The 26,551-nt window shown below is 38.3% G+C and overlaps 1 protein-coding gene across 1 annotated transcript; it reads right to left on the bottom strand.

The window, feature by feature from the left end:
- Positions 1–3,056: 3,056 nt before the first annotated feature.
- OMA1 (OMA1 zinc metallopeptidase) lies at positions 3,057–24,927 on the bottom strand. The gene is made up of 8 exons (XM_059822108.1): positions 24,408–24,927; positions 23,759–23,987; positions 22,512–22,685; positions 22,309–22,416; positions 19,955–20,083; positions 15,436–15,510; positions 13,386–13,535; positions 3,057–5,904 (listed from the first exon to the last, which is right to left on the bottom strand). Exons 1-8 carry the CDS (start codon positions 24,914–24,916, stop codon positions 5,683–5,685), a joined length of 1,596 nt encoding a protein of 531 aa, XP_059678091.1. The 5' UTR covers positions 24,917–24,927; the 3' UTR covers positions 3,057–5,682.
- Between the last annotated feature and the right edge of the window lie 1,624 nt (positions 24,928–26,551).

The raw sequence follows: 26,551 nt of genomic DNA on the forward strand, positions 1-26,551 counted from the left end.
GAAAACAGTCTTTGTACCTGCCATTAGAAATTAAAGACAGAATGATCAAGAGGCTGTTTGCAATACGTCCCAATACAGTTATAACAAACATCTTTCCCATGAAAATCTACAGGCCAGTGAAAGCTGAAGGAAAAAGTAGGCAAGTCTGATCGTACTCCATATGCCACAAGCAAAATTTTTACTTTCGCTAGTTAAATGAGCTGTTTCTAAAATGAGCTATCAGAGCTTCTACATATCTGTGCCTCCACTGACTTCACAGGAAGGCAGCTGCAAAATGACCAAACACTAATTACCTTTCTCTTTGCCTGTTCCCTGCAGTTCCAGCTTGAACCGCTGTCCTGAACTGTTATATGGAGCTGAAACAGGTGTCTTCAGCTAAAAGATTTGGAAGCTGAATGCTACAAAATAAATCTGTTTACCACATGCTTTGGGTTCTGTCACCAAGAAGTGCTGTCAGTCAGCAGTGTTGTTATCAAATTAAGATACAGAAGACAACCATATCAAATAGAAAGTTATTTTTCAAACATGTATTTTCACATCTGTTTTGCTGGTCTCCGACAATATGAAAGACTGTATTAAGGATATTATACAGGTGACTAAGTTACACATCAGGTTTCTATCAACTGTTGTGCCACCAAATGTTGGTTATGATTTGCTGTTTAATCCAGTATTGTCAGAATCCCATTTTAAATTGAAATATTTTAGTAAGCTGTAACAAAAGGTTTAGGAATATCATTTTTAGAAGGTTTAGAAGATATCAATAAATAGAAGACTGCTTGAAAAATGTTTATACTTAAAATATAATGAATATTGCACATGTCCTTTTCAACTTTTATCCTCTAGTCAATGTATGATAATTGAGCTCTACTGAATTACTTTTCTAGTGGATAAATACTGTACACGCTGTAGTGTGAAGAGACATCATGTAATGTATACTAATTAAGCCATTATATCTGTAGAGAAGATCATATCTGAAATATCAAATTAGCAGGAATTAAACATCCCAAAGGATTAATGAAATGTTATGGAGCCATTCACTTCCAGGTCAACAGGTTCCATTTCAGCTCAGTTTAATAGTTATAATGAATTTATGTGCTATAGATAACAATTCTCTGCATCCATTCATAGATCAGGGTAAGAACCCCTGGCTCGTACCAAGAACAGCAGACTTGAACCAGCACAGCCAGAACAAGATAGCCAGGATTTTCATGCTAGGCCAACGTTTGGTATGTAGCCCTAGGCTCCATGAGATCAAACAGCACGTTTACTGGATGGCTGCAATATGCGTAGGCAGCAATGAGGGACACCAGACACTCAGTCAGTTCTCTTCACAGCTCTGCCAATAACTGCCAACCCCAGCAATAAAGTTATCACAGGCGGAACATTCAACTCCATCTTTTATTTGACTTAGCTAAGAGTCCACTCTGCTTATCCTGATTCCTCTCTCAGCAGCCGTTGCTGTTTCTAGCAGAGGCACCTCTAGCACAAGAAAAATATGGGGTGGGGGCACAGGAAAGGAAGAACTGTAGCCAATTTTTATGCAGAATTATCTTACAGCTAGGGTGACAGTAAATACACAAGAAACCCTGATTTTGTGGTGGAATCACAAAATAGAGGTTAAACTTCCTTTGAGATTAAACAATCACCACGTCAACAGATTCAGGCATCAGCTCCTTAGTGATGATGGGCAGTAAACAAACAATAACCAGTTTACACGTAAGAGAAAGTAGTTATGAAATAACTACATCAGGAACAAATAACTGTATTTTAAGTCAAGTATGCATAAAGAGGTACATCCAAGCTCTTTAGATACACATCGGAAGGTGACAAACTATAAATGTAACAATCATCCAAAGCCTGTCACTTCAATTTGCTATGAGGACTCTGGTTTTAGACACACAGACGTTATGCAGTGTGCTGTAGTAAGCTAAAGAATGATTCAGAAAGCCAGAGTTCTAGCCCCACAGTTTTTCACCGATCTTCTCTGAAGCTTTGCTAAAAATCACCATCTTACTGTGCTTCAGTATCTCCAAAACTGTTAGAAAGTCCACCTATGCAGGTATTAGGGAAAAACATAACTAGTATTTATGAGGTGCTTCAAGTGATCTAGAAATGCAAGTTATTAATATCAGCCCTTACTGCAGGTGACTAAACCACACTCTGCAACGTGGACTGGAAACCTAAAGCCACAGCGTACTGCTGACAGGAAAGTCTTATCCTGCTACCTCTGCTACCAACCACACTTTGTAATCAATCTGCTCCCCCTTCAAAAGCCCCCAGTATCTGGAAAAACAACATGGATTTTCAGCAGGGAGAATTTTGATGTCAGTAAAATCGCTTACAACAGACTGTTATATTGGAAATAGTTTTTCAACCAGGGGTATTGAGATACCAACACCACACTGGAAAAAAAAATGTTGTGGCAGCCTACATAATATATGGAAAAAAAAAAAGCATAAAGCTTGCAGGATTGTTCTCTTTTAATGACTACAAACAGAATTCAAGAACAAAGAGCATTATAACAGCTGTTTGCTTTGCTTTCCTGGCACTTACGTATTTCAAGTTTTAAAAAAAAAAAAGAGTAAACACAACAACCCAAAATTTATAAGGAGCCATTTTTGTTACAGGACTGCCTTGTATACACATGCCCTGATTATCAAATCTCTCAACACTTTAACAGATTTAGTGAAATTTGTACTATATACTTAGTCTTTCAACAGGAAGCTGAAGTACAGCGTGCGGTACTGGTGGTGGAAATGCAGATACATTTTTAGTGATCTATCTTACCTTTTTTCACTTGAGCCACTAGTCTCCCTCTTGTATGACATGCATCTTTCAAGGACTGAATGCCTTCAACAACACTTCTAGATCTATTCTTCCTGTGACATACTAAGTTGCACAACTGCAATGAAAAGTCTCTACAGATCATCAGGAGCTTGCAACCGTAGTATTTTCCTAAGGGATATATTTTGAAATTATAGTTATTATTATTAATAATCTATTAATATAGTATAGTTTACATATTACATATTATAATACATACACACAACTTAAAATGATTGTATGTTCTTTAATTTAAAAAGTGCAATTTTTACTCTGACTTCCCAAACCTTTGGAAAGCAACTTTTTTGTAGTTTTCCTGTTCAAGAAAGAAAAAAGAAAATACTTTAACAATATAGACAGTTGTAATGTATAGTATTCAGTAAGAATATAAGGAAAAAGTGACCTCGAAGAGGCAGATGAGCACAAGGCATTTTGTGTTGGACACAAGAGGAGCAGAAAGAAGAAACCCCTCCCAAACCACTTGAGAAAAATATTAGGGATAATTCAAGATGTAAAGTAAAACCTGAAATTTTCAACATCCCATTTTTGGACTTTCGTGTTTTAGCGTGGAGATCTAACTCTTGTGTTTGTGTGTGTGCTTTATATATATATATATGTGTGTATGTATGCACATGTAAGGAGAGAGAGATGTTTTATTAGACCAGTACAGTTGGAAGAAGTACATAAGCTCTTTGTCGGTCTAACATAAGCTCTTACCTCTCCCTTGAAACCTTTTCTCTCACATCACCATCATCATGGTTACAAGACTACTTACATACAAATTAAAAAAAAAAAAAAAATAATCTCCCTTGGTGAACTTAAAAATTGCATCTTCAGCATTCCACTGCAATACTTAAGTCACTTAAAACAGACAGTAGAAATATGACATTTGTGTAGTTTCATACTTATCTTGAATGATACAAAAACTCTTCTGTGTTCTCCTTAGTCCTAACAGACACAAGCATCAAGTTGCATGTCAGCCACGAGCCCTAGATAACAAAACAAGCTTTGACACTGGAGCACGAGAGAGGCAGCAGTGTTGGGGTCTTGGTGTTGCAGTATAAACTATAAGGTCCACAGGGAAATCTAAATGGTGTATTTTTCTGTTTACCTTCAGGTGACAATGTCCAAATGCTTCCACACATCACTGAATGTCTGTTACAAAACCTCCTGTCACTAAGAATAAAAATGGATGGATGAATAATGGTCAGGCTGGACCTTCTGCCTCTTGCCAGCAGTATTGAGCAGAGATTTAAGAACAGCTTGTAAGCAATATGCCGCCAATCTAGACCTATATAATAGACCTAGCATCATCAACATTACAGCTAGATCAACTTACCTCTGAATAGAAATAAGGTAGGTAGTTGACCCTGGTTCAACTGAAGTCGGTAAAAGAACTACTTGTTTCACAACCTTTTTTCCAACTATATTCACTGACAGCACTGAATAGGTTATTTTTTCCTTTTTAAAAGCTGGCATTCTGCTTTAATTGAAGAAATATGATAAAGTCTGCCTCCCTCCACATATTAAAAATAAAGTTTCAAAATACAATATACTGTAAAACATTTTGAATGTCCCCTTCATGTAAAACCCTACCATACATGAAACTGATCTTTGCTTTAATACAAGTGGGTAACAAAAAAACTAATAGCAAATACATCTTAACAGATAAAGAAACGGGATTTCCCTTTTTTATTTTCATTCACTGCCACCTCTTTCTGCATCTTCCTGTAAGAGCGACATTTCAATATTTTCATCAACTGCAATGCAAGGATAACTCAAACATGTGCAAATAAGATTGACATGCTGGCTATACTGGCTAGCCCGTCATGAAAGGCAGAGCTTTACCGATATTGTGCATATTGGTCTCCGCAGTATAAAATGCATGGCTTCAGGGGGATTGGGAGTAGGGGACGATGCTCAGCATTAGATGCCAGGTTCCTGAAGAGAAGTCCCCTTTTACGATAAGGTACAGCTGCAAAAGCTGTGCAGTCAAGAAACCTTGCCTTATTTGTCTACTACGTAATATATTTCCACATCAGCAATCACTTCTATCCAAACAGATATATCCAAATCAAATGTCATTGCAGTAAAACTGCCCTCTGATGAGGCACCCTAATAATTTAAAAAAAACCAGCCATCCTTGCAAAGCATTCTAGTGCTACAAGCTATTGTTCTTATACAGTGTTTCTTTCAGAAGAAAGACTTCCTTGAAAATTATTTAACTCCTTTTTTTAAATTGAACTTCGTGCAACCCTTTCAGGGTGCTTTGAAGAAAAATGTTGAATCAATCCATATTCTAAAACGTCTTAGAAAGAAGAAAAATCCCAGCAGTAAATCCATCTAATTAAGTGGGGGTGTATCTAGCCCATAGGCTATTACCGCTTCTCAGCTTAATATTTTTAAGCATACTATATGTGGAACAGGCGGTAAGCTCTCCTCATTATTCCTCAAATGAAGCTGAGTAGATCTAACCCAAATTACAGCAAGATAAACCAGACAACTTAAGTGATGAAAACTGTACTTTTTCCTCTGCTTTAGGGATGCTTCTGGCTCATCTGTCCTCTGATCAAGGTGAGCCTGATAAAGCTGAAAATTACACTGTGTGACTGGACTGTAAGAGATTATCTTTCCCCTGAGAAGTGATTTATTTTAGTAACTCTTGATGAATAAGAAACTTTCTGCTCCAACACGCTGCTCTTCTTGTGTGGGCATGGTTCCTTATTGCTTTGAGTGAGAGGTCACATAAAAGAAACATAGAATATAAGTGGCTACATCTTCTTTACGGTTCAAAGACAAATTTGCGTTATAAGACAGACCTTCAGGGACCACAAGTTGCATAAAAAGTGAAAATTATTATCATTGGTTTGTAGGTTTAACTGCAAAAGTTACTGGCATATCTTCCACTTTCTGAGTGTGAGGAAAATCCAGTTTTGGTTTTGAGAGATCTTGCTTTGTAGAATTTGGGATTTCTTGATCTTTAGATGATTCCAGGAGATGTTGCATGTTAAGTTTGAAAATGAGGCGAGGATCTGGTCCAGAAAGAGATGGGCAATTGCAGCTCTCTCTTATTTTAAGAGCCTGTGAATACATAGGAAAACAAATGAAGCTCATTTAAATAAGAAAAACAAAAAAGGTTTCAGTCAGCCATTTGGCTTTTACCGTAAGGTCTGCATTTGTACACAAAGCTTAGTGAGTATAATACTGAGCCCGAGTTGTTACTGAACAACTTTTCAACAGAAACCAGGAATTCCTGAGAAGAAACATAGCAATATGGTAAAACAATGGAAAAAAATGAGGAATGAAAAATGAAAATAATTTTCTCACAGGCAGCCTTTCAAAGAATGGATACTCTAAAAGGTACAGCATAAATAAATAGGAAGTTCTCCAACTATTTTGGATACTTGTTCATATCAGTACTTTTTACCTTTTAATTTACATTCACATGTAAATTAAAATGACTGCATCAAGAAAAAAAGGGCTGTGAATAATTTACCTCATCAGATATGTTCTATTATTGAAGTAGCTATATATAGATGACTGACTCAAAAAAGGAGGGAAAAATCTCCAACAATATAATGGACATTTAACTGTTGAGCAGAGTTCCAGATGGTTAATCAGCATAGTTAAGGTCCAGTTACACAAATGATCTCGTCTCCAAGAAGCATTTGAATACACAGCTTCCAAGTGTTCTGAGAAAACAATGTCTCTAGAAGGTAAAAATTTATCTGGATAAAAAGATTAGCACTAAGAGACCAAACTTTAAATTACTCCTGGTCACTGAGTAAGTGCCATTGCTTCCATTCTACAGGTTAGTAAGTAGAGGCACAAAGGAGCCAAAGAATTTCCCAGAGAATCAAAATCCATTAGCGCAGGCACACTCCCCCCAGATCACTGCCTTGTGGGCAATCAGAGAAAGGTATGACAATGGATGAATCTCACGTCTCAAAGTCACTGTGGAGAAATTATATAAACCAGTATAAAGTCAGCTGTTTTGACGGATGCTTAAGTTGGTGTTCATTGTAACGAAGCTGAACATACTTTAATTAGTCCATAAAAACAGGCAGCTTGTTTTAGAGCTAACAATGGGTACCACACAACTAAGTCCAATGCAGTACTTTGCAAGCGGTTGTACACAGATCTACTAGTATCCATGGATCCTCCTACAAGACCCATTTAAATGAATCAAGAAAAGCAAGTTCCTGTGTATCATACAGCAAAATACTCTATGTAGAATTTTAGAGGGTTCTACATCTCCGCTGAGAACTATTTTTTCAAGATTTGCAAAATAAAACACCAAGAAAACACCAAGTCAAAAACCAGCCTGATATTTAGCACTAATCAATGGTCACTTTTATGCAGTATAATCTGTATCTTAGCCTCAGTGAACAGCGTAACGCTATGGGCAGATTAACATCCAGCTTTATTTTTAATCCTTTCATGGGAAAATAAGTTCAAATGTACATTTTATTCCACTTCTCTTCATAACCGTGGATTCTTGAAAAGTAATGGCCAGACCTGTCCTGAGTCATAGCCAGGTGCCTCCTGACTAGTACTAGGGACTGTTAGCGTGGGTTGATTCATTTGTTCTAGATGTATTAAAGAGGAAGAAGAAAGTAACAGTTTTCATAGCAGCCCTACCACTGCACTTAAAAACCAGAGCAGAAATTTTAATCTGCTTTATATGCACTAGATTTAGCTGAAATATCAAATCAAATATTCCAGTACACTTATGCGGAAGTATTTGCCCATCATTTTGAAACAATTCGGTATTCTTCCACAGGAGACACTGGGAACATCTTACTACAGCAGATTTTAAAATAGAAGAGCAGAGCTTCTTAACTCATTTCTTTGTATAAGGAGGTACCAAAACATATTTCTCCCTAACTTTACTACAGTGAACTGATAAAGAGTTTACTGTAAATGGCTAGAAACAAATAGAATTTAAATTTAACAACTGGTTTTGGAAAAAGACGCATTCCAGGAATGTAGCAAGAGCTTCTCCAGCTGTTTCTTGCTGAAATGTAGCATTCAAATTAGTGGATACACAAGTCTGGATTAGGCATGCAAATATTCCTCTTGTCTAACTTCTAAAAAACACAAATAAAGCTTTCAGTATTTGTTTTTCTACAGCATGATCGTCCATGTAGTCACCAAATGTAACTGTACCGCTGAACACTCCTCCGCTTCAGTGACCAATTAATTTCTAAACTGACATTTATGACAAACCAAAAGTTTTCTCTTGTTCTCTTCCAGAACATAAGCTGCTGCAAGACTGCATTAATGTCAAGCAGCATTATTCAGGCCAATGGAAATATAAAGATTTAGGCTGTATCCTGGAAAGGGCAACGTAATCCTCTTTTAAACTAATTTAGCAATTTTACATCGCTGGTTTTCTTGGCTATATAGTGCCTGGCCTATTTTCACGGTTTCACTTACCTAGAGTTTCACTTATCTAGAATACTGAAGTCACAACAGCAAAGGTAAAAAACAGTACTTCAGAGTTAACATTTTTACCCTCTGGATGTCTTTGTGTTCTTGCTAGATGTAGAGCTGTCCGAGGAGGTAGAAGACATCTATTCAACACCATCAACTCATGTGCCATTAAAAAGACTACAGTTAAGAGAATGGAAAGCCATGTTGACATGTCATCTTGCTGTTAAAGACAGCTATAACTACAGAATCTAGTGAAAGTAGTCATTGTATGTGCGTTTGTGACTGCCATGCAACATTCAACCCTAGTTAGAAAGTGTTCTTTCCCTGGCTCAGTTGACTCCTACTATTTTGTTTTGTGCCAGTAGTTCTGTAATGTCATTAAGATGCCAGCAACAGGCTGAGGAGTTTACAGTATCATTTTTCCTGGATGATAAAACAACCCAACATTGTCAGCCGTAGCGTACTTTCAAAATCACTAGCAACTTCAAATCCAGTAATTTAATATTGCTCAAGTAAATTGTTTTTTGACAGTTTGGGTAAGAGGCCAAGTAAAAGCATTCTTAATGAAGCACATGCATTTCGATATTATGGTAAGAACATGTTTCATTGACTGTTTATACTGAAGAGTGTTCTCCATGAAGAAGACGGACAGAACTGAGACAAGGTTAACTAGCTAGAGTGAGTACATAGATTCACCTGGGAACTGAGCATACTTTAATGCTGTTCTTTTCAGGTTAACCTTAAGAGAGAAGTACTGCTGTTCAGAATAAAGACCACCTGCATGCTTACCGGTTCAGGAGATCTCAAATAAAACATCAAAACTACTGCTTGTAAGCAACAAAGGTGAAGCTGCTTTTCTTATCAATACAATTGCAGTCACCTCCTGCAATGTGCTGGGAGGGGGGTTGGCACAAGAATTCAGGAGGCCTTGTCCTATTGCTTTCATATAAAGCCTACCAGCAGAGACAAATACAGAAAAAAGTAATTTTTAGCTCTTCGTATTAATCCTTCACCACTGTCACAGATACCAGGCTCACGGCTACATCTCAACCCCTTACAGTCTTTTGGAGTGCATCCTACCTCTCAGGCTGTCAGCTCTCTCAGTATAAAAGCCACGTCACTCTCTTGTCTGCAAACCAGGCCAAGGATTGTGTATAAACTGCGATTACCTCGGCAGGGCTGACTTATGCTCTGACCTTGCAATTCTGACAAAAACTAAGAAATAGCACAAGAATGTAGGGGAAAAAAAAAAAAAGAAATGCTGAGTTGCAAAATTAATTACAATTAGAAGGCATAGAGAAGACAACAGGTTCTACAAATGAAGTAGTAGTGAAAAGATGATTAAAAGAATGGATAGGTTTGTTACTTGACAGAGAAGAAAAGCAACCTTTATATAATGCTAATACTTCAAATCTTTCACCGCTTCTGTTGGCACAGAAAAGGAAAATGGTGACAAAATATTTAACAACTTTATTGGGAGGATAGAAACACAGGTCAGTATTTTTTACTCTTTGTTTTCCTTTAAGTTTTCACATTGATAGGGCTTCATTACTACATTCTAGTACTAGGACTATCTGAAGTAATCTTCACATCGTAAGCAAGGGGCAAATATACCAACCCATTTTTGAAAAGGAAACGGAATAAACGTATCTTTAATATCCCAAAAGTTAGCAGGCTGAGGAATAAGCAGTAACTATCCAAACAATAATAGAAAAAATGAACAGCCAATGCGGATTTGACGAGAACAGATCTTGCCAAAGTAAATTAACTTTTTTTTTTTTTTTGACAAGCTAATGGACCTAGCAAACAAAAGAGAAGCAGCAGAGGTGACATATCACAACTTAGTATTACTCTTGAAGCGATCTCAACAAGGCACTTCCACAAGAAAGAGTGGGAAACGGGAGTTACAGTGAATCAAAAATGGAATGTGAGCCAACAACAAGATGCCAAAAAAGCAAATGTCACGTCAAGATTAATTTTTGTGTTGCAAGCAAGGCTCAGTAGATAACCTTCTGCTTTATTCAGTATAGCTGAGGCTTCAGCTGATGTACAGTGTTCTATTTGGACAGCAAACTAGGCAAAAGGTAGACAAACTGTAGCAAGTCAGAGAACATTAAAATAAAAGGTTCAGAGATGAACTAGAAGATCCTATAGCTTCTCTCTGGCACTACACTTCCACAATTTTTCTCTCCAGAACAATGGTAAGCATCCTTCCCACTAGTACAGAATTATTTTAAGATTTCTTTTTCTGAAAATAAAACGCATAGGCCTTTACCGAGCATCTCACCACCTTCCACGTAGGAATCTAGGAGATTTCAGTTTCCTATTTATTTTATTCTGTTTTCTGAGTTTACAGTCCAAATCTCTCCCAGTCTGAGGGGGAAATCCTTTAAAAACATGGTAAATCTTTTTGATTTCCTTTATTTCTTTTCCAGGACAGTGCCACTTTATAACTTCTTATAGCTCTCTTATTTACTAATTCCTCAGGTTGGCTGTAGCTTCCAACTTGTTCAGAAAACCAGACGCAAGATCTTTAAGAGACAGGGAGCAAATCAAATGAGTTTTAATTATGTGAAAAGAGAATCCCTGTGATACGCCTGCTTTAACCTACATTTCCCAAGACTGTTAAGTCACCTTATTGAGACATGCCATTTCATTACCTGAAGAAAAATTCTCACTTTATACGATCGCATCTTATTGTGAACTTGCTTAGAAGTCTGTAGAGAAACATCTGTGTGGCCTGAGTAGTCCAAAAACTTGCCCCTATTACCCCCCGCTACAGTAGCTGGTCTAATAATAGATATTCTATTGTCCTGAAAACCATTTCTGCTTCAAAACCATCAGCATATGAAACACAACAACATTTTTATCAGCATCTTTAAAACAAACCCATCTATTTCATTCATATCTTCAGAGGAAGGGCAATTTTAACTGAAGTAATATTCAAAGTCAAGTACAAAGGTAAAACTCAGCAGAGGTTTTTTTTTTTTAGGATTTAAGCCCTTGTTGTTGCTCACAATGGATCTGATACTGAGTCTAAGTAGTACAGTTTCTTCACAGAGAGATACTAGAGAGATAAAAAGGCCCTTTTTGAAATCTGGCTTCTCCCCCTGGGCTCTGAATATCTAACAGCCATTAATATATGGTAGACATAAAGCTGTTTTGAACAGTAAGTATGTGAACAATGAAACAAAGAGGCGCTGATATTGAACAACAACCAAGCCCTGAAATTCCCTTTAAATGCCTGAGATCCAGCTTCAAGAAGGCAGCTCTCAGATGAAGGGGGGTCAATGCTTCAGACAAGAAGCCTCCAACAACACCTCTATATACCTTCTTTCATTTTTATTCCACTTTTGTAGTATTAACCTCACTTATCTAGTGAACTGCTAAAAACAGGAAGCCTTCAGCCCCTGCTTTCTCATCCTATTCCAAAGACTGTTTAAGGTAAAAGACAAATGAAAACATCTCCTCCTCAATTACCTTTTGGAAGAAAATTTCCTAGCCTCCACCACTCTTTGAGTAAGAGTGGCTATAAAAAGATGAAGGTTGCTCCACCTGCTAAACTACAAAATAAGAGAGAAATAACACGACTGCCAGTTCTACACAGTTGCTCAGTTATTTAGCTTATTTGCTCAGCCCTGGGGTAGACAGAACATCAGAAGTAATTTATTTCATTACCACTTCATGAGCCAGTCAGTAACTGTATGAAAATAAAGGATCCTGAACCCTTTGTGCTCAATCTAACTAAAATTGAGGCTTCACAACAAGTATCATTTTCCATTCAGCTGCTCTAATGTGTTAGAAAATCCATCAAAACAGTCTCACAACCTCTTTTTGCAAAGTACAGAATTTGTGTATATTAATTTAAAGCATTCAGACTAGCCAGTCTCCAACCTCCTACCCCTAATGTTGATTTTTATTTATGCCATTATTTAGAATATTTACTGCATTCATTCTCATCATAGGATTCATGAAAATCTTTTTTTCTCCTTTGAAATCAGCAAACAACTCAACATTTTAGTGCTCCCTCTGCCAATAAATCTTCAACTGTCTTTACAGTTTGGAACTGAGAAAGACTGAAAGTGACTGACTGAGATTAAAAAAAAAAAAAAAGAGTAAGAAGAAAAAATTACCAGTTGGGTTATAAGAAAGGGAATTTCCAAACACAGTTTAGCTTGCTGAAAAACAGTGCTGTTGTGAAGTGCTTTAACACCATCTTTTAAAAAGAAAAAACTAGGCAAAATACAATCCATGCTATTTTTCTGTAGTTAAAACCCCACTATTTAAAGAAATAGTAAGCAAACTAAGATGACTAAACTTGGAACAGTTCTCTGTTCTTAAGCTACCACCGAGTAGCACATCAAATTAAGAGAATCCCCAAGTAGCTATCCACTAGGCATTCCTCTGAGAGGAAATCTGAAAGGAAGAACAGAGGAGAGACTGCAGACTGATAGGCAATTGCATGAATTAGCTCAAGTTCCTTGGAGTGCGGTAAAATTTGCTCCCTAATGTGATGGTACGGAGACGTGAAGAAAAAAGCAGGCTGCAAAAATCTACAGAGACCTATCATAACTAGGACTATTAAGAAATCTTCTACCGAGGATCTGACATTCTTTTGAGGCCCAGTTATTTGAGGTGTATTCAATCCCACATCGGTTAGAGAGACAGGATAGGATGGAGCATTCTCTATTTGACAGCCTAGGGCTAGCTACCAAAGCAAAAGAAGTCAAGACAGTTTAGAGATCCAACTTAAAAACTGGCTACCAAAATAGCAAAAAAGAGAAAAGAATGGATGAGAACTGTGACAATGTCACATGTAAACCAGGAAGGGCATTCAGAAGCATAAATACTACACTTCAATCAGAAATCAGAAAAAAAAAAAAAACAACAAACCCTAGAACATAATTACATTTTACCTGTGCTATCTTAATTTTTCCTCATTTAATAAAACCTTTAAGGTTGAGAGCTTTTTAACAGAAAATTTCTGTAAGGATAAAGAGAAAGATAAGCCTGATGCTAGAAGAGTGGATTGTGAATCAATACCAAAGTAGCTCGTGAATCAATACCAAAGTAATTCTGGCAACCTTCCTAAGAGAAAAAGACACACTTCCTTCAACTCTGCTCACCTCTGGGATAAGCCGGTCTAAGTGCTCAGCTCTATTTTCATGAGAAGGGTGTGTGGAGAGCCACTCTGGTAACTTGGGCTGCCCTTGAATGGTTTCTGCTAATTCCATTTGTTGCCAAAACACACTGCTTGCTCGTACATCCACACAAGCCTGAAAACAGAAAGGAAATGTATACAACACTATATTTTTTAAGTAATACAATACACATTCTAATGGATATTGAATTACAAAAGACATCTCAAATTTTAAATCTCTAAAGCCCGTTTAGATGGTCCCCCTCATACCTGACAAGAAAAGGCTTATCTAAAATATCTAAATGCAGTAAAAAACTCATCCAGATAGATGCTGGATTTGTTCCTTTTATCATCTATGTAATACCACTGATCTTAAAAAACTTACACCTGAATTAAGCATTTCAGGAGAAAAAGAGATTCACAATTTCTGGCATGTACTTGTTCTTTAAAAAAAAAACTCAGCTGCTTATTCTATTTGCGAGACACAGCAAAGCAGAACAAATTAATCATCTCCACAGATTTAGGCAAATTTACAGAAAGAAGTTTAAAGTCAAAAATATAAAGTGATAATAATTCATATTTAAATATCTCTAAAAATGAACTGCAAAGGCTTTTCTGTAGGTGATTACACTGCCTTTTTCAAGGGTGATCTGTGTAATCCACAACAAATAAAAATAGTAATTCTGCAAAATTCCTGTCTCTCTCCACAGACATATATATTTAACCATAGAAAGTCATGGAACACTGAGTTTAAGAATGGCATTTGTATATCACCAACAGACTCCTTTATATTTGCCCTTAAGTGGAGGGGAAAAAAAGAACAAGATTTCTTACATTAATTTTCATTGGTATAAGAGAAAAAGAGACAAGTACTCAGAAGGTAAGAAAATTACTTTTTTTCCCCCAGAAATACAGAAGTGGTGCTTTATCCTTTGAATTTATCTCTTAAAATTATTATTATAAAAAGATTATCTGCACAAGTAGAGAAATACTGAGATACCACTTTGCTCACTTCTTTCTGGTATGGCCCTACATCTTAAGGTATTACAAAGCAGTGAGCACCCACGCAACAATTAAATTTTTTTCATGGATTGTATTATTCCCTTAGATGAGTTTAAACTACAAATGCAGTTTCAATCGCAGAATCAAAGTTAATTTTAAAAACTCTTCCTTGAAGAAATATTAATAATTATTAAGAAAAGGAAATTTTCCTTATGAAATATTAACACTAGATGGTGCTGCTCTCACAGTTATCTAACACTTATCTAGCTCTATTGCACTTAGCTAGAAATGAAAGAGTTGTTTTAGTTTCTTTAATTTAGAGTTAAAATCCACAGGGACAAAAAAAAGTGACTGAAAAAACAAATTATGAAAAAAATGCTGAGTAGTTTCTGACCAAATTTTTGTCCGTCTTTAGCAAAGCCACATTATTTTTACGGCTGTATTTAGACTAAATCTTTAAATACTAGAATAATATTGATATACTTTGTAATTATCAGCAATCACAGAAAATATAATCACAATGTCAAAGAGTTCTTAAATTTTACTGTATTATTATGAGAATAGATTTTATAGAGCAGAATATTTCAGGTGCACTACAATGTAGTAAAGCATTCCTCAGAACTTCTCACAATAGATGGAAACTAAGTGAAACAAAAATCTAAAGGGCAATTTATACCTTTACATACAATTAAATATATCCTACTTACAGAAGTTCACTATTTGGCATTCCCCTCTTTATAAATATGTAGCTTTTTTTCTAATAGTAATAAACAACATAGAAAGTATACTGTGCAGTTAATAATGCACAACTTTACGAACTTCAATTTTATTACACGCAATTTAGCCAGAATGACTTTGTCTTTCCCTATAAACTGTTTTATTTCCCATTACTTCTTTAATCTACATATCTTTAAAAATTTGGGAACCTTCCCACACACAGTTTACTTCTGTATGAAGTGTGAAACTCCCTCCAATTATAATAGAAACTGAAAAATGTCTGGTAAATTGCCAATAAACAAACCAGTTGTAGTTACCTTTGCTGCAAACTGAAGTCCCACTTTATCAGCTTCAGCCTCCAATGTTCTGCTGTACGGTCTGTCAAACATAAACTGCAATGAAGCACACCAAAGCTCTATTTCTTGGTTTTGAATGTGTACAAAGCTAGAGCGTTGTAGATATTTTTCTAACCTTCTCATAAGAAAAGGTGTTTATCTATCGTGTTCACATAGCATGTGATCAGTATTAATTTTCTTAATGTAATCTTTAATTCCATTACATGTAACTCATTGATCCTGTATTCATTGGAAATTAATTCAAATTAATTCAAATTACACATATTTTCATGGCCCCTCTCATCAGCCAGTCTCACAGCATTTTGCAGCAACCTGAAGGTCAATGTCAACTTTAAACTAGAATTTTTTCACTTCACTTTTATTGGCATTAAGATTTTTGTATGTATGTAAAAATTGGCGTTAAGATTTTTTACTATATGTAAAAAATTCCAGTGGCTCCCTTAAACTTTTATGAGGACTGTCTTTAAACCTGGTATCATCTATTTGGTATGGTAAACAGCCCACAGTATGGAATGTAGCCATAAACATTTTCACACAGAAATCACTCCCATGTCACAATTATCCCCCAACACAAGTTGCAAATTGCCCTTGAGAAATCAAACTAGAAGACATAAATCTGACCAACTCCTCTCTCTTTTTTTCTAGGGTATGACATGGTATTAACACACACTAAGAAAGAGTGGTAGTTTTCTCAAATGGTTATTTAGTCATATAACTCGGGATCTTCTGGCATATATAATTCATGTAGATTTGGGCAGCCTTGCCCTACTATATCAGGTTACAGTAAATGCAAATCAGGACTTGTTAAAACAGCCTGCTCCTGCAGAGATAAGGAACATGTCACAACATTCTGCTCTGGGCATCGATTAGGAAATATCAACTGAAGAATGGGGACGTGCATGGTTAGCAAAGAGAAAAAGGTTTTATCAGCTCTTTATCTGGTTAAAGAAACATGTCCTCCTTATACGTTCCAGAAAAAAAAAAAAAAAAAAAAGAAAGAACAGATAGAAATGAAGAATACCAAAAGAAGTGGTCCGATCCCTTGAGTACATAAAGATACCTGCAACTTCTTGCTTCTTTCTGAAGTAATACTGATAGTTTTTCTTTTCTAGGTCAAAAATAAAAGCCAACCAAAGCTGATCATCTAGAGGTTTTTTCAAGCCACAAACACTGGTTTATAAGTAAGCGTAGACGAGGTCACTTTCTAAATTCTTCATTTCCTTACAGACCTTAAACATTGCAATTATAAATTTATTTTTATAATCCTCTGAAGATAAAGTCATTATTTGAAGTGGAACATATATTTCCATTGCCTTGAAGAGTGCTCTGGGTCTAGTGGAGGGCGTATATTCACTAAATGGCAAAGAAATCCCTGGCTAGTCTTGTCATATATCCCTGAAGCACCATTTCCCAGTTAGCCAGATAAACTATCTGTTTAATTACTAAACATTTCTCAGGGAAATGAAATTGGTAACAGGCAACAGGACTACCCAAAGCACTAACTGGAACAGAGGTTTACACGAGCAGGCAGTTTCCTATTTCTTCAGTTACAATCACGAGTGATTTTCTTCTCTGGGAGATTTACAACAATTTTAAATAAGAAGAGGTAGCATCCATCTCAAAAAAGATTTGCAGAAGTTTAAGAACTAGGAAATTAATGGTCTGAATGCATGTGTCTTAATAGACCATCTAGACAGAAAGATCTGGGACAGCAAGAAGATGGCAATAAAGAGATCAGCATTTAAACTCTTACCCCTTAAATAGTTTTATTTGCATTTACAGTTAAACACCAGGGTATTACTATTTACCTGTATATCTATCCCAATACTGCCTGCAAGAATATGGCTGTATTTTTAAAAATAAACACAACACTAATGCAATCTTTAGGTCAGGATCTACCCCTGCTGCAGACTGCGGAAGCAGGGATGGCATCTGAAGAAACTATCACCCTATAATTGCTGTTACTTCCTATCACCCTATAATTGCTGTTACTTCCTATCACCCTATAATTGCTGTTACTTCCTTTACTTTTCCTCTATGTATCTGCTATTGGCCAGTCACAGACAAACTATGAGCCTAAAGAGACTCCGATGTAATTCCATATAGCAATTCTTATGCTAGATATAGCTTATGATCAAGTATGGTTCCAGATTTGTTATGTACTGATCATTATCAAAATTTCATTAACATATAAGAAACGCATCCTCTGCAATTTTTGAGAATGCTATGTGTTTCTTCTTCATATCTAAAACTTAAACTATAAGGTAACCTGAATCTCTTGAGAAAGCCTGGGCTCTCTTTCACAGTGTGCTTCTAGCCAATAAAGTCTCAGCAGTGGTCACATAAAAGGGTCCTGAGGCATCTAACATACATACTATTCACCTGCTACTGAAAACCGAATTTTTTTAAATCTTCTGTGAATGTGCTGGAATGAAATATTAGATCTTCAAACTCTGATCTAAAATCCTTGTCAGAAATTGGACATAATAAAGAAGATGGATTTGATATTTCAAATCAATTACCAGAGCTGTCTGTGTATGTTAAAGAAAAGGAAGTTTCATTTAAGTTGGCTGTCCAAAATCACCAGTTTCCACATGAAATACAAATCTGATGGTGTGAGGTGGACAACAAAGGAAACATGAAGTACTGTAACTGTACATAATACTGTGCGGGACATAAGTAAAACTGAGAGTCATGCTTTGTGCTATTCCAAGAATAATTCCTAGGCTTTAGTTCCCATATAAAGTAACAGCTGCTGTAAAACCAAAGCCAACATGTTTCAGTTCAGAAATACATGACTAAAGAACAACAATGTATGAATCCCATAAAAGAACTTAACAATTTCTTAAGGCAAGCAAACCCACTAGCTTTGGAGAAAAAAAAGCAGAAGTGAAGCTAAGATGCCAAAAGGCCTATTAAGACTCACTGGAAAGTACTTATAGTCAATAATAAAAAATAAACAGTAGGTAAATACTCAGTAGGTAAAAACGTTAAGCCTCTGAGGACATAAAAGAATGAAACAGAAGCAAGTACTGCAATGTGGCTTAAATAACCCTTTCATAGAGTGAGATGCTAAAACTTTAAAAAGAGGAAAAGGAACATCCTGAGAAAACACACAGAAAGGTTCATGTTCACGTAAGCGCAATAGGCAAACGTTGAATGGAGCAAACAAACAGACGTTGCACTCCCGGGTGACTAACAGAAACAAAAATTTCTATTCAGCATCTCTTGTATATGGGATGAAAGCTTTGCCAGTATTAACCACTTATTTATTCTGCATTATATATGGATATGTTTAACGTTACCGAAGATGAGTTTGACCAGAGTTTTAAACCAGGACATTACAGTACAATCACATACATGATAGATCTTTCCCACAGCACACTAAGACTATGAGCTTAAACACAGATTCCATTTGCAATCTAAAGCACAACTCCAATCTACAATGCCAAAATATCAGTTGCTGTTAGCCTAGAAGACGAGAAAAGATGCTGACAGGGAGTTAAATCTTGCTGTCTAAATTATAAGCAGTCTCAGGACTGATTCACACTTTGTTATTCACCTCTTCAAAATGCTGGCTAGCATTCGTCAATGTATTGGTTTCTTAGCTACTTGTACAAATACATTAGCTCTAAAGAGATTGGATATGTTCAGAATCCACACATCTGCCCATTAGCATAAGAACTACCAAAACAGATTGGTTATGTTTAATTTCATGTTTTTGAGGAACTGGGGGAAATCTCAGGAAGAGCATTGAGAGAACTCAAAGAAACCAAAGAGCTCTTTCACTTAAATTCAGATTCAAGTTTTACTATGCAAGCAAAATTTCTTCTTAAAAAACACCACTTTTTTAAAAAGAAATGGATCAATAACTGTCCAGAGGCATAGAGTAAATTAGACTGCTGAAGAAAACTGGCACCACAAAGCCTCTGAATTTTACTTTATTGAAATATATGCTGCCTGAAAAGATCATTTCAGTAAGTTTTATTATAGCATGGTTTATACTTTAAAAGAGTGTTTAGATTCTCAATTTTCTTACCTTGGAAACCATTCTTACCACTAACAATGTGTTTAAGGAATTCCATATACTTTATTTGGTTTAGAAACAACTTAAGAACTACTCAAAATAAAAACATGGCATTTCAACATACACAACTTTAAAGGGTGAGCTACACTTCAAAAAGACAATCATCTAACTTAATTGGCAAGCAAGTACTTGGAGCCTGTCCAGCTAAATCCAGTTGTTTAGGGAGATGTAAAGTTCTTCAAGATGACAAATGAAAATATGTATCAACTAAAGCAGAGGCAGATTTACAAAAACATATTTCATTCACAAACATACTCAATTATTAATTTTTGCTTATAATATTTCTCCTCTTGCCTTTTTCCCCAAACATACTATTTAGTGGTACTATATCCCCAAGATGAAAAATGTTTTTCCATGTAACTCAGGAAGAATAATACGAAACATCAGCCTTACCTCCTGCAACTTGCTCTGAATCCACTGGCCAACAACTGCCAAACTATCACGGGGACAGATGGCCCAAATCATAGTGAGAAAGATGAGTGATAGAAAATCCAGGAAGTGCACCAGGCTGGCTTTCTCTGCCTGCAAACAGAAATTGTCCCGGTTTCATTCCTTACTGTCTGACATTTCTTTAGAACATAATAGAATTTGGAAACACTTTAAAAATCACTGATTTTTCTTCTATGCAGCCACGGGAACAGGGCAAGCACAAGCTCCCCTGCTCGCACAAAAAAAATCCAGTTAGATACAAGGTACTTTCAGTCTAGAATCCACATCAACTGCATAAATACAGCTGGAGCAAATACGTTTTGGCTATCTCCCAGTTTGAGAGATTCAAAGCTTGAAATAAGATGATGGCAGCATGCAGACAGAGTTCTTCAGTAAAAAGGCCATGAAACACCTCAGGTGGAATGAAAAAAAAAATCTATAAAAATACCTAGAAGACTGTTCTCTACATCAATTTGAGAGGAGAGAGCCACCATTTAGACAGGAACACTAATGGGATAAGACGACAGTAGGCATAATATATTTATTTTTTATTTTCTGTTGCATTCCTTTGATTTCAGAAACTGAGAGATCCTGAAGAAAGAAATTGAAATTCTTCTGTTTTTCAGAGCTCTATTTGACAAATTGGTCCGAGTGCTTATGTCGTGGTTTAAGCCCAGCCGGCAACTAAGCACCACACAGCTGCTCACTCACTCCCCCCAGGTGGGGTGGGGGAGAGAATCAGAAGAGTAAAAGTGAGAAAACTCGTGGGCTGAGATAAAGACAGTTTAATAGGTAGAGCAAAAAACACCGCGCGGAGAAGCAAAGCAAAAGAAGGAATTCATTCACCACTTCCCGTCAGTGTGTTCAGCTATCTGCAGGGAAGCAGGGCGTAGCAGTTGCTCGGGAAGACAAACGCCATTACTCCGAATGTCCCCACCTTCCTTCTTCCTCCCCCAGCTTTATATACTGAGCATGATGTCATATGGTATGGAATATTCCTTTGGTCAGTTGGGGTCAGCTGTCCCAGCTGTGTCCCCTCCCAACTTCCCGTGCACCCTCAGCCCACTCACCGGTGGGGTGGTGTGAGGAGCAGAAAAGGCCTTGGTGCTGTGTGAGCCCTGCTCAGCAGTAACTAAAACATTCCTGCTTTATCAACATTGTTTCCAGCCCAAATCCAAAACACAGCCCCATACAACCCAAAACACAGCCCCATACTAGCTGCTATGAAGAAAGTTAACCCTATCCCAGCCAAAACCAGCACAGCTTACAAGCTGGACCATGCAATACTTTTCTCCATGCCAGCTGAGTGACACAGGTTCCATACAAACAAGGTAAGTTCTTTTTATTATTAGAAATACTTTTTTTAGAAGTTTAACAAGTTACTTGGCTCAACTGAGCCCAAGAAACTATTATGTGAACTGTTGCTCATCCAAAATCATACAAGATGCAGTAAAGCAGTTCTGTATTTCCATTGCCTTCAAAGCGTATTTACCCACTTCCAGATTAGTTTTGCAATTTTAGCAGGATCTTCATGTTTGCAAACTTCTCATTATGTCTTCTAAAACTGATGGATAGGTAATGAATACAACTTCTTAAAGTGACATGCACAGAAAGAAATCAATTTGGATGCAAAGCACCACCTTCTAGCAAATCACCTCAACCTAGAACAATATGAACCATATTTCTATACCATCCTCTTTTTTCATAGTAGTACCTACAAAGCACAACAAAATTATTACATCCACTCTGTTCAAATGGCAAAGAACTACCAATTTCAACACATCCATGTCAGGATATGGAAGAATTAAGTCTGTGAAAGCAATCATCTGCAAATGCAGAATCAAGCTCCAGGCAGTTAGAATTTGGCAATCTAAAACTGTGTGCTACTATAATAAAACTATCATGTATTTTAGAACAATTTATTAAAGTATATGCCCTTCTGTAGATATTAACATGTGTAGGAGTAACAAACCGAGTTGCTGAGTGCCTCTAGTTCCTTATGTCTGCACTATAGGAGAGGCATCTGCAGACCAAGCTCTAAATGATTGCTAACAGTGAGCCGTAGTCCACCTGTACAGATATGAAAAAAGCACTGGCAGACTTTGTGCTAACACTGACTACTACAGGACTTCTGCCAGTTATTAAGTACTATGTGAGTAGTAAGGATATACTGTAGCAGAATACTCTCATTTCAAACTCAATTTTTCATTAATTGGAAAGGTCACACTGAAACTGTGGTTGGTAATGATAGGAAAAATCTTAATTAAAGTAATTAGAATTCATTTAAGAATTTTAGACAGCTTTCGTTAAATACTTACTGCATGCTCCAGCACAGCATGAGCTATTTCGTGTCCCAAAATGAAAGACAGCTGATGAATATCAGAAACTGCATTTAGCAATCCAGTGTAAACAAACACTTGGCCATTCTGTAAACAAGAAGAGAGTGAAAATTAAGTAGAAGACATATAAACAAAATGCTGTTTCAGTACTACTAATAATTTTTGTATTGGGTTCAACTTACTGGAAGCACAAAAGCATTTACACCTGGTTCGTCTACCACATGGATGACCCACTTGAGTGCTGAGACCTGTGGGATGTCCTTACTGCTTTCAGATAAATGACGAACAACTCTCTCCACAACCTGATAGCGTGCATCTGTCTCAGGTAACATTTTACTTCTGAATTCCTCCATCCACTAAAAAAAAATAATAAATCATTGATTGCCATGCAGAACAAACACACAGTACATGACTAATTGGTAAACTAATTTAGTGGCTACACACAACTTAGTTAAATCTAAGTTTTAATACATTTTTCTTTCACATAGCCAAAGCCAATATATTACAGTTCAGGCTTTCAGATGCACAAATTAAGATTTAATAAACTTAAAAGTACATAAACTGACCACGTATCAAAAATAAGATGGTATAAACTTGGTCCTACAACCTCCTGTATCTGGCGTTTCCCTAGTACACAGTTAAGCTTGCCATCACAATTTGGCAAACCTTTCTAGACCTTCCTGAATTTCCTTTTGAATTTATAACTTTTTTGTATCTGTATATTTCTGTTGAAATTTGTAAGGTGGACAAATTTATACAAAAGATGTAATTTGAACATACCCTTGCACTTCTGTTCTTAACTCACATTCTCTGTCAGACAGGAATACAGTGACATTTGTATATGGATTATCAAGTTTCACTGGCTTTAGAACAGAAAGCCGCAGAACTCAAAGCTACAGAAATGAGCGCAATGGACAGTTTAAAAGAAAGCAATTAAAGAAAAATGAGCTGATCCAATGGAAAAAAGAAGTAGAATTGAATGCAGGTGGAGAGTATTACCTTACAAAATGACAGCTTAGAAGAGAGGACCTTAAACAAGTGCCAAAGAATGCTCAAATCGGCACAGAAAATGAGAGAGATCTCAGCATATACCTATTACCTATGCTTTTATTGCTTCTACCGGATTTCTGTATTTCTTGTTATATTACAATAACAGAGTTAGAAATGTTTGCTACACACATGTAATGTACTCTTTAACTACCATGTGCCCCTGAGCAGTTTGCTGATGGAAAGCAAACTCTTAAAAAGGGTGGGGACAAGAGGAAGGGGTAACTGATGGGGATGCTCTGCAGGGTTCTGAGCATGATGTTCAAAACTTATCAAGGCCACCACAAGGTTTGTTTGCCCATCTCATTAATTGGACTATCTCATCGCTAAAAAAAAGTATTAACAGTTTTAGAGTATTTTGAATTTTTCTTTAAAATCTTACCATATCATATTCCATCTCTGACAGTTCCCTAAAATGCTCTTTTCCAAACACCAACAGCCGAGTACGCCCAGTGATGGGTGTCTCCTCCAAGTGAGTAAAATAAAACACGACAAATAAAACTCCTAAGCTACTGACACCCAGGAGTATCTTCCATTTATTTTTTCTTGCACTTTCTTTAAAAAGTTCCCGTTTATTAGGAGGAAGTGCCTTCCACCAATTTCTTATACTCCTGTAAGATACAAACAGTGTTAACTTAGGACATAGAAAGGAATTTGTTAGTGTCTGCCCTTCCTGTATTCTCTACTACAGTCTCGCCTCACGTAAAAGCTTATGGAAGGTTATACTGTAATCGGCTTCTACTCCACTCCATTTCTTCCCTCCCACAGGAGAAGGAATGCCCCTTATTGTCTTGGTTCACCTCCCTCTACCACATGTAAATGAGAACAAAAAGAGCAAAAGATACATCTAATCCCTCTGATAATGGAAAAAAATTCTTGTTGAGCAAACTGTCAGCCTAGCTCCCAGTCCTACAAAATTTTGCACAGATACTAAAACACTACAAATACACCTACCATTCTCCACAAACTCATGCACATATCTTTGCATAATGGGGTCTTACACTGAGAGAGGAAGTAAGATAGTATTTTACCTGCCAAGAATGATAGCAAATAATTTCTGAGCCGGCTTAACAATAATCCAGAAAAGAGGAACTGGTGCGGCCTGAAATGACGGTGATGTGTGAAAAGACCTGATGATCTGAATGTTCCAAGCAGAAAAATGACGTGGGAGTGGCCCTAAAGAACTGAACTGGAGGGATGTGATCTTCTCCCCCAATGGACAAGAAGACTGGAAGCAAAACCTTCCCAAACTGTGGTGTGCATTCTTGTATGCTTCTGCATTGGGGACATTCAAAAGACATCTCAGTCCATTACTGATGAAGTTTCTATAGGAGTCAGGGCTTCCGGTCAAAAACCAGTTTCTAGTATTTCCACTCAAATCCAGCCTTTGGCATCTATCTCGTGTACAACTGACTTGAGTTCGGCAATATCCTGAGTAAGGCCTATAGAGATTATTGCACTTCCTCTGCTTGGTCAAAGAAGCCAAATGAAAGAAAATACAGTTCCTGCCCGGCAACTTTAGATGACAGATGATATTCATAACTTCTTTGGTTGGTTACCCTGAAATAAAGAAAAAAATAGCACAGAGGTGTTCAAAAAACCACCCAAACACAAAATTCTGAAACATTACTTCATTTCATCTGAACAGATACCATGTATTTGTTTGCCAACAGTTGCATTGCACAAAAAAAGGTCACAGTTATAACTGCATCGTGTTGCAGTTTTAAGGTACCAATCTGCTTTCAACTGTGAAAAAGCTGATGTCTTGCATCACTGAGAATAAAACAAAGTGTGATTTTTTTTCTTTTGCTTTTATTACCACCAAATCAGAATGACTGCAGGTGTCCCTTGTGGAAGATATGTGTGCATCATCACCTTTCCGTGCTGGCCTCCTTGCCACAGGTGCCATTCATACATACTGAGGAAAAATGGGAGCATTTTGCTACTATTTTGCTCGTGAACGCAGGGTACATAGCTGCTGCACCCGGCCTAGAAACAAAACGACTCCACACAGCGAAACCAAGTGTCTCCCAGCCGGCAGCCTCTTACTCCCGGGGCATGGAAACGCCTTCCCGCCGGGCAGGCCTCCGCACCCCGCCACCCCCCGCCGGAGGGGCCCCGCGGCGGCATTTTCCCCCGCTGGCTCTAACAGCGGCCTCCGCTCCCCCCCCCAGCCCCCGCGGCGGCATCGCCGCTTCCCTCAGAGAGAGGAACCGCACCGCCGGCTCCACCCGCCTCTGCCTTGTCCGCCCTCTCTGGCGGCGGCCTGACGCCCCGAGCCACCCTCGGGTGCTGACCTCGGCTGCCGGCCCTCTGCGCCCGGCATCCCGCACCCCCTGACCTCGGTGCTGGCGCGACTATCGTGATATGGCGGGGGGGAGGGGGGGGGTAGAGAGAGACGTGTCACTGCGGCTCCCGCTCGGGGCGGGGGGGGCAGCTCTGGCCGCCGTCACAGCTAGGCGTCCTTGGGATTTGCTCCGGGAAAGTCTTCCTCCACCGGACTCCCCTACTCACCACCCCCGGAGGCGGAGGAGGGGTCAGAGCGGACCGACGCAGAGACGCCGCCGATACCGGGCCGAGGCGGAGGGCGGGAGGCGGGACAGGCCCAGCACCGCCCCAGAGGCGGCCTCGGCGCCGCGCCCCTTCCCTCAGGCGGCGGCCTCCGCTCCGCCTCGCGTCCCCTCGCCACCGCCCTCACGGAGGCTCCGCCCCCCGCCTCGAACCCCAGCGCGCGAGATGAGGGGGACGGCCGAGGCGGCCGGACCCGCCATTTTGTGTCAGCCGGGGCGGCCTCGGCTCGGCTGTGGGGAGAGGAGGGCGGGGGTGTCCGATCAGGAGGCGCCGAGCATTGCTGCTGCCGTCCCTTCTCCGGTGTTGCCTTTCCGCTGGCTTTACCCACGGTGTTGCGGTGAGGCCTTTGCGCTGCCTTGCCCCGCCTCACGGCTGGGCTTGGCCCTGATTGCTGTGTTGCTGGGCATGGCTGTTAAGAGGTTCCGAGCCAGACCTTTAGGCCCCTTCAGCTCTCGGAGCTCTCAGAGCTGGTTTTGGAGACCTGAAAAAGTGCTTCCTGCTATCAGAGAGAGCTGGTGACACTCTGGTGGAAAGGAGCAGTCAGCTGTACTGTGGCAGTGGTAGGGGGGAGGTGATGTTTGGCTTTTCCCAAATCCAAGAAGAT

The sequence above is a fragment of the Gavia stellata genome, chromosome 10, assembly GCF_030936135.1.
Source record: "Gavia stellata isolate bGavSte3 chromosome 10, bGavSte3.hap2, whole genome shotgun sequence".
In the NCBI taxonomy this organism is placed as follows: domain Eukaryota; kingdom Metazoa; phylum Chordata; class Aves; order Gaviiformes; family Gaviidae; genus Gavia; species Gavia stellata.

Bases quoted from the DNA above. Each gene is read 5' to 3' on its own strand.
- OMA1 (XM_059822108.1), bottom strand. From the start codon at position 24,916: ATGAATATCATCTGTCATCTAAAGTTGCCGGGCAGGAACTGTATTTTC. The intron at 23,988-24,407 runs GTAAAATACTAT...TGTATCTTACAG, and splicing joins TTTGCTATCATTCTTGGCAG to GAGTATAAGAAATTGGTGGA. The intron at 13,536-15,435 runs GTAACTACAACT...TTCTGTTTTCAG, and splicing joins GACTTCAGTTTGCAGCAAAG to GCTTGTGTGGATGTACGAGC.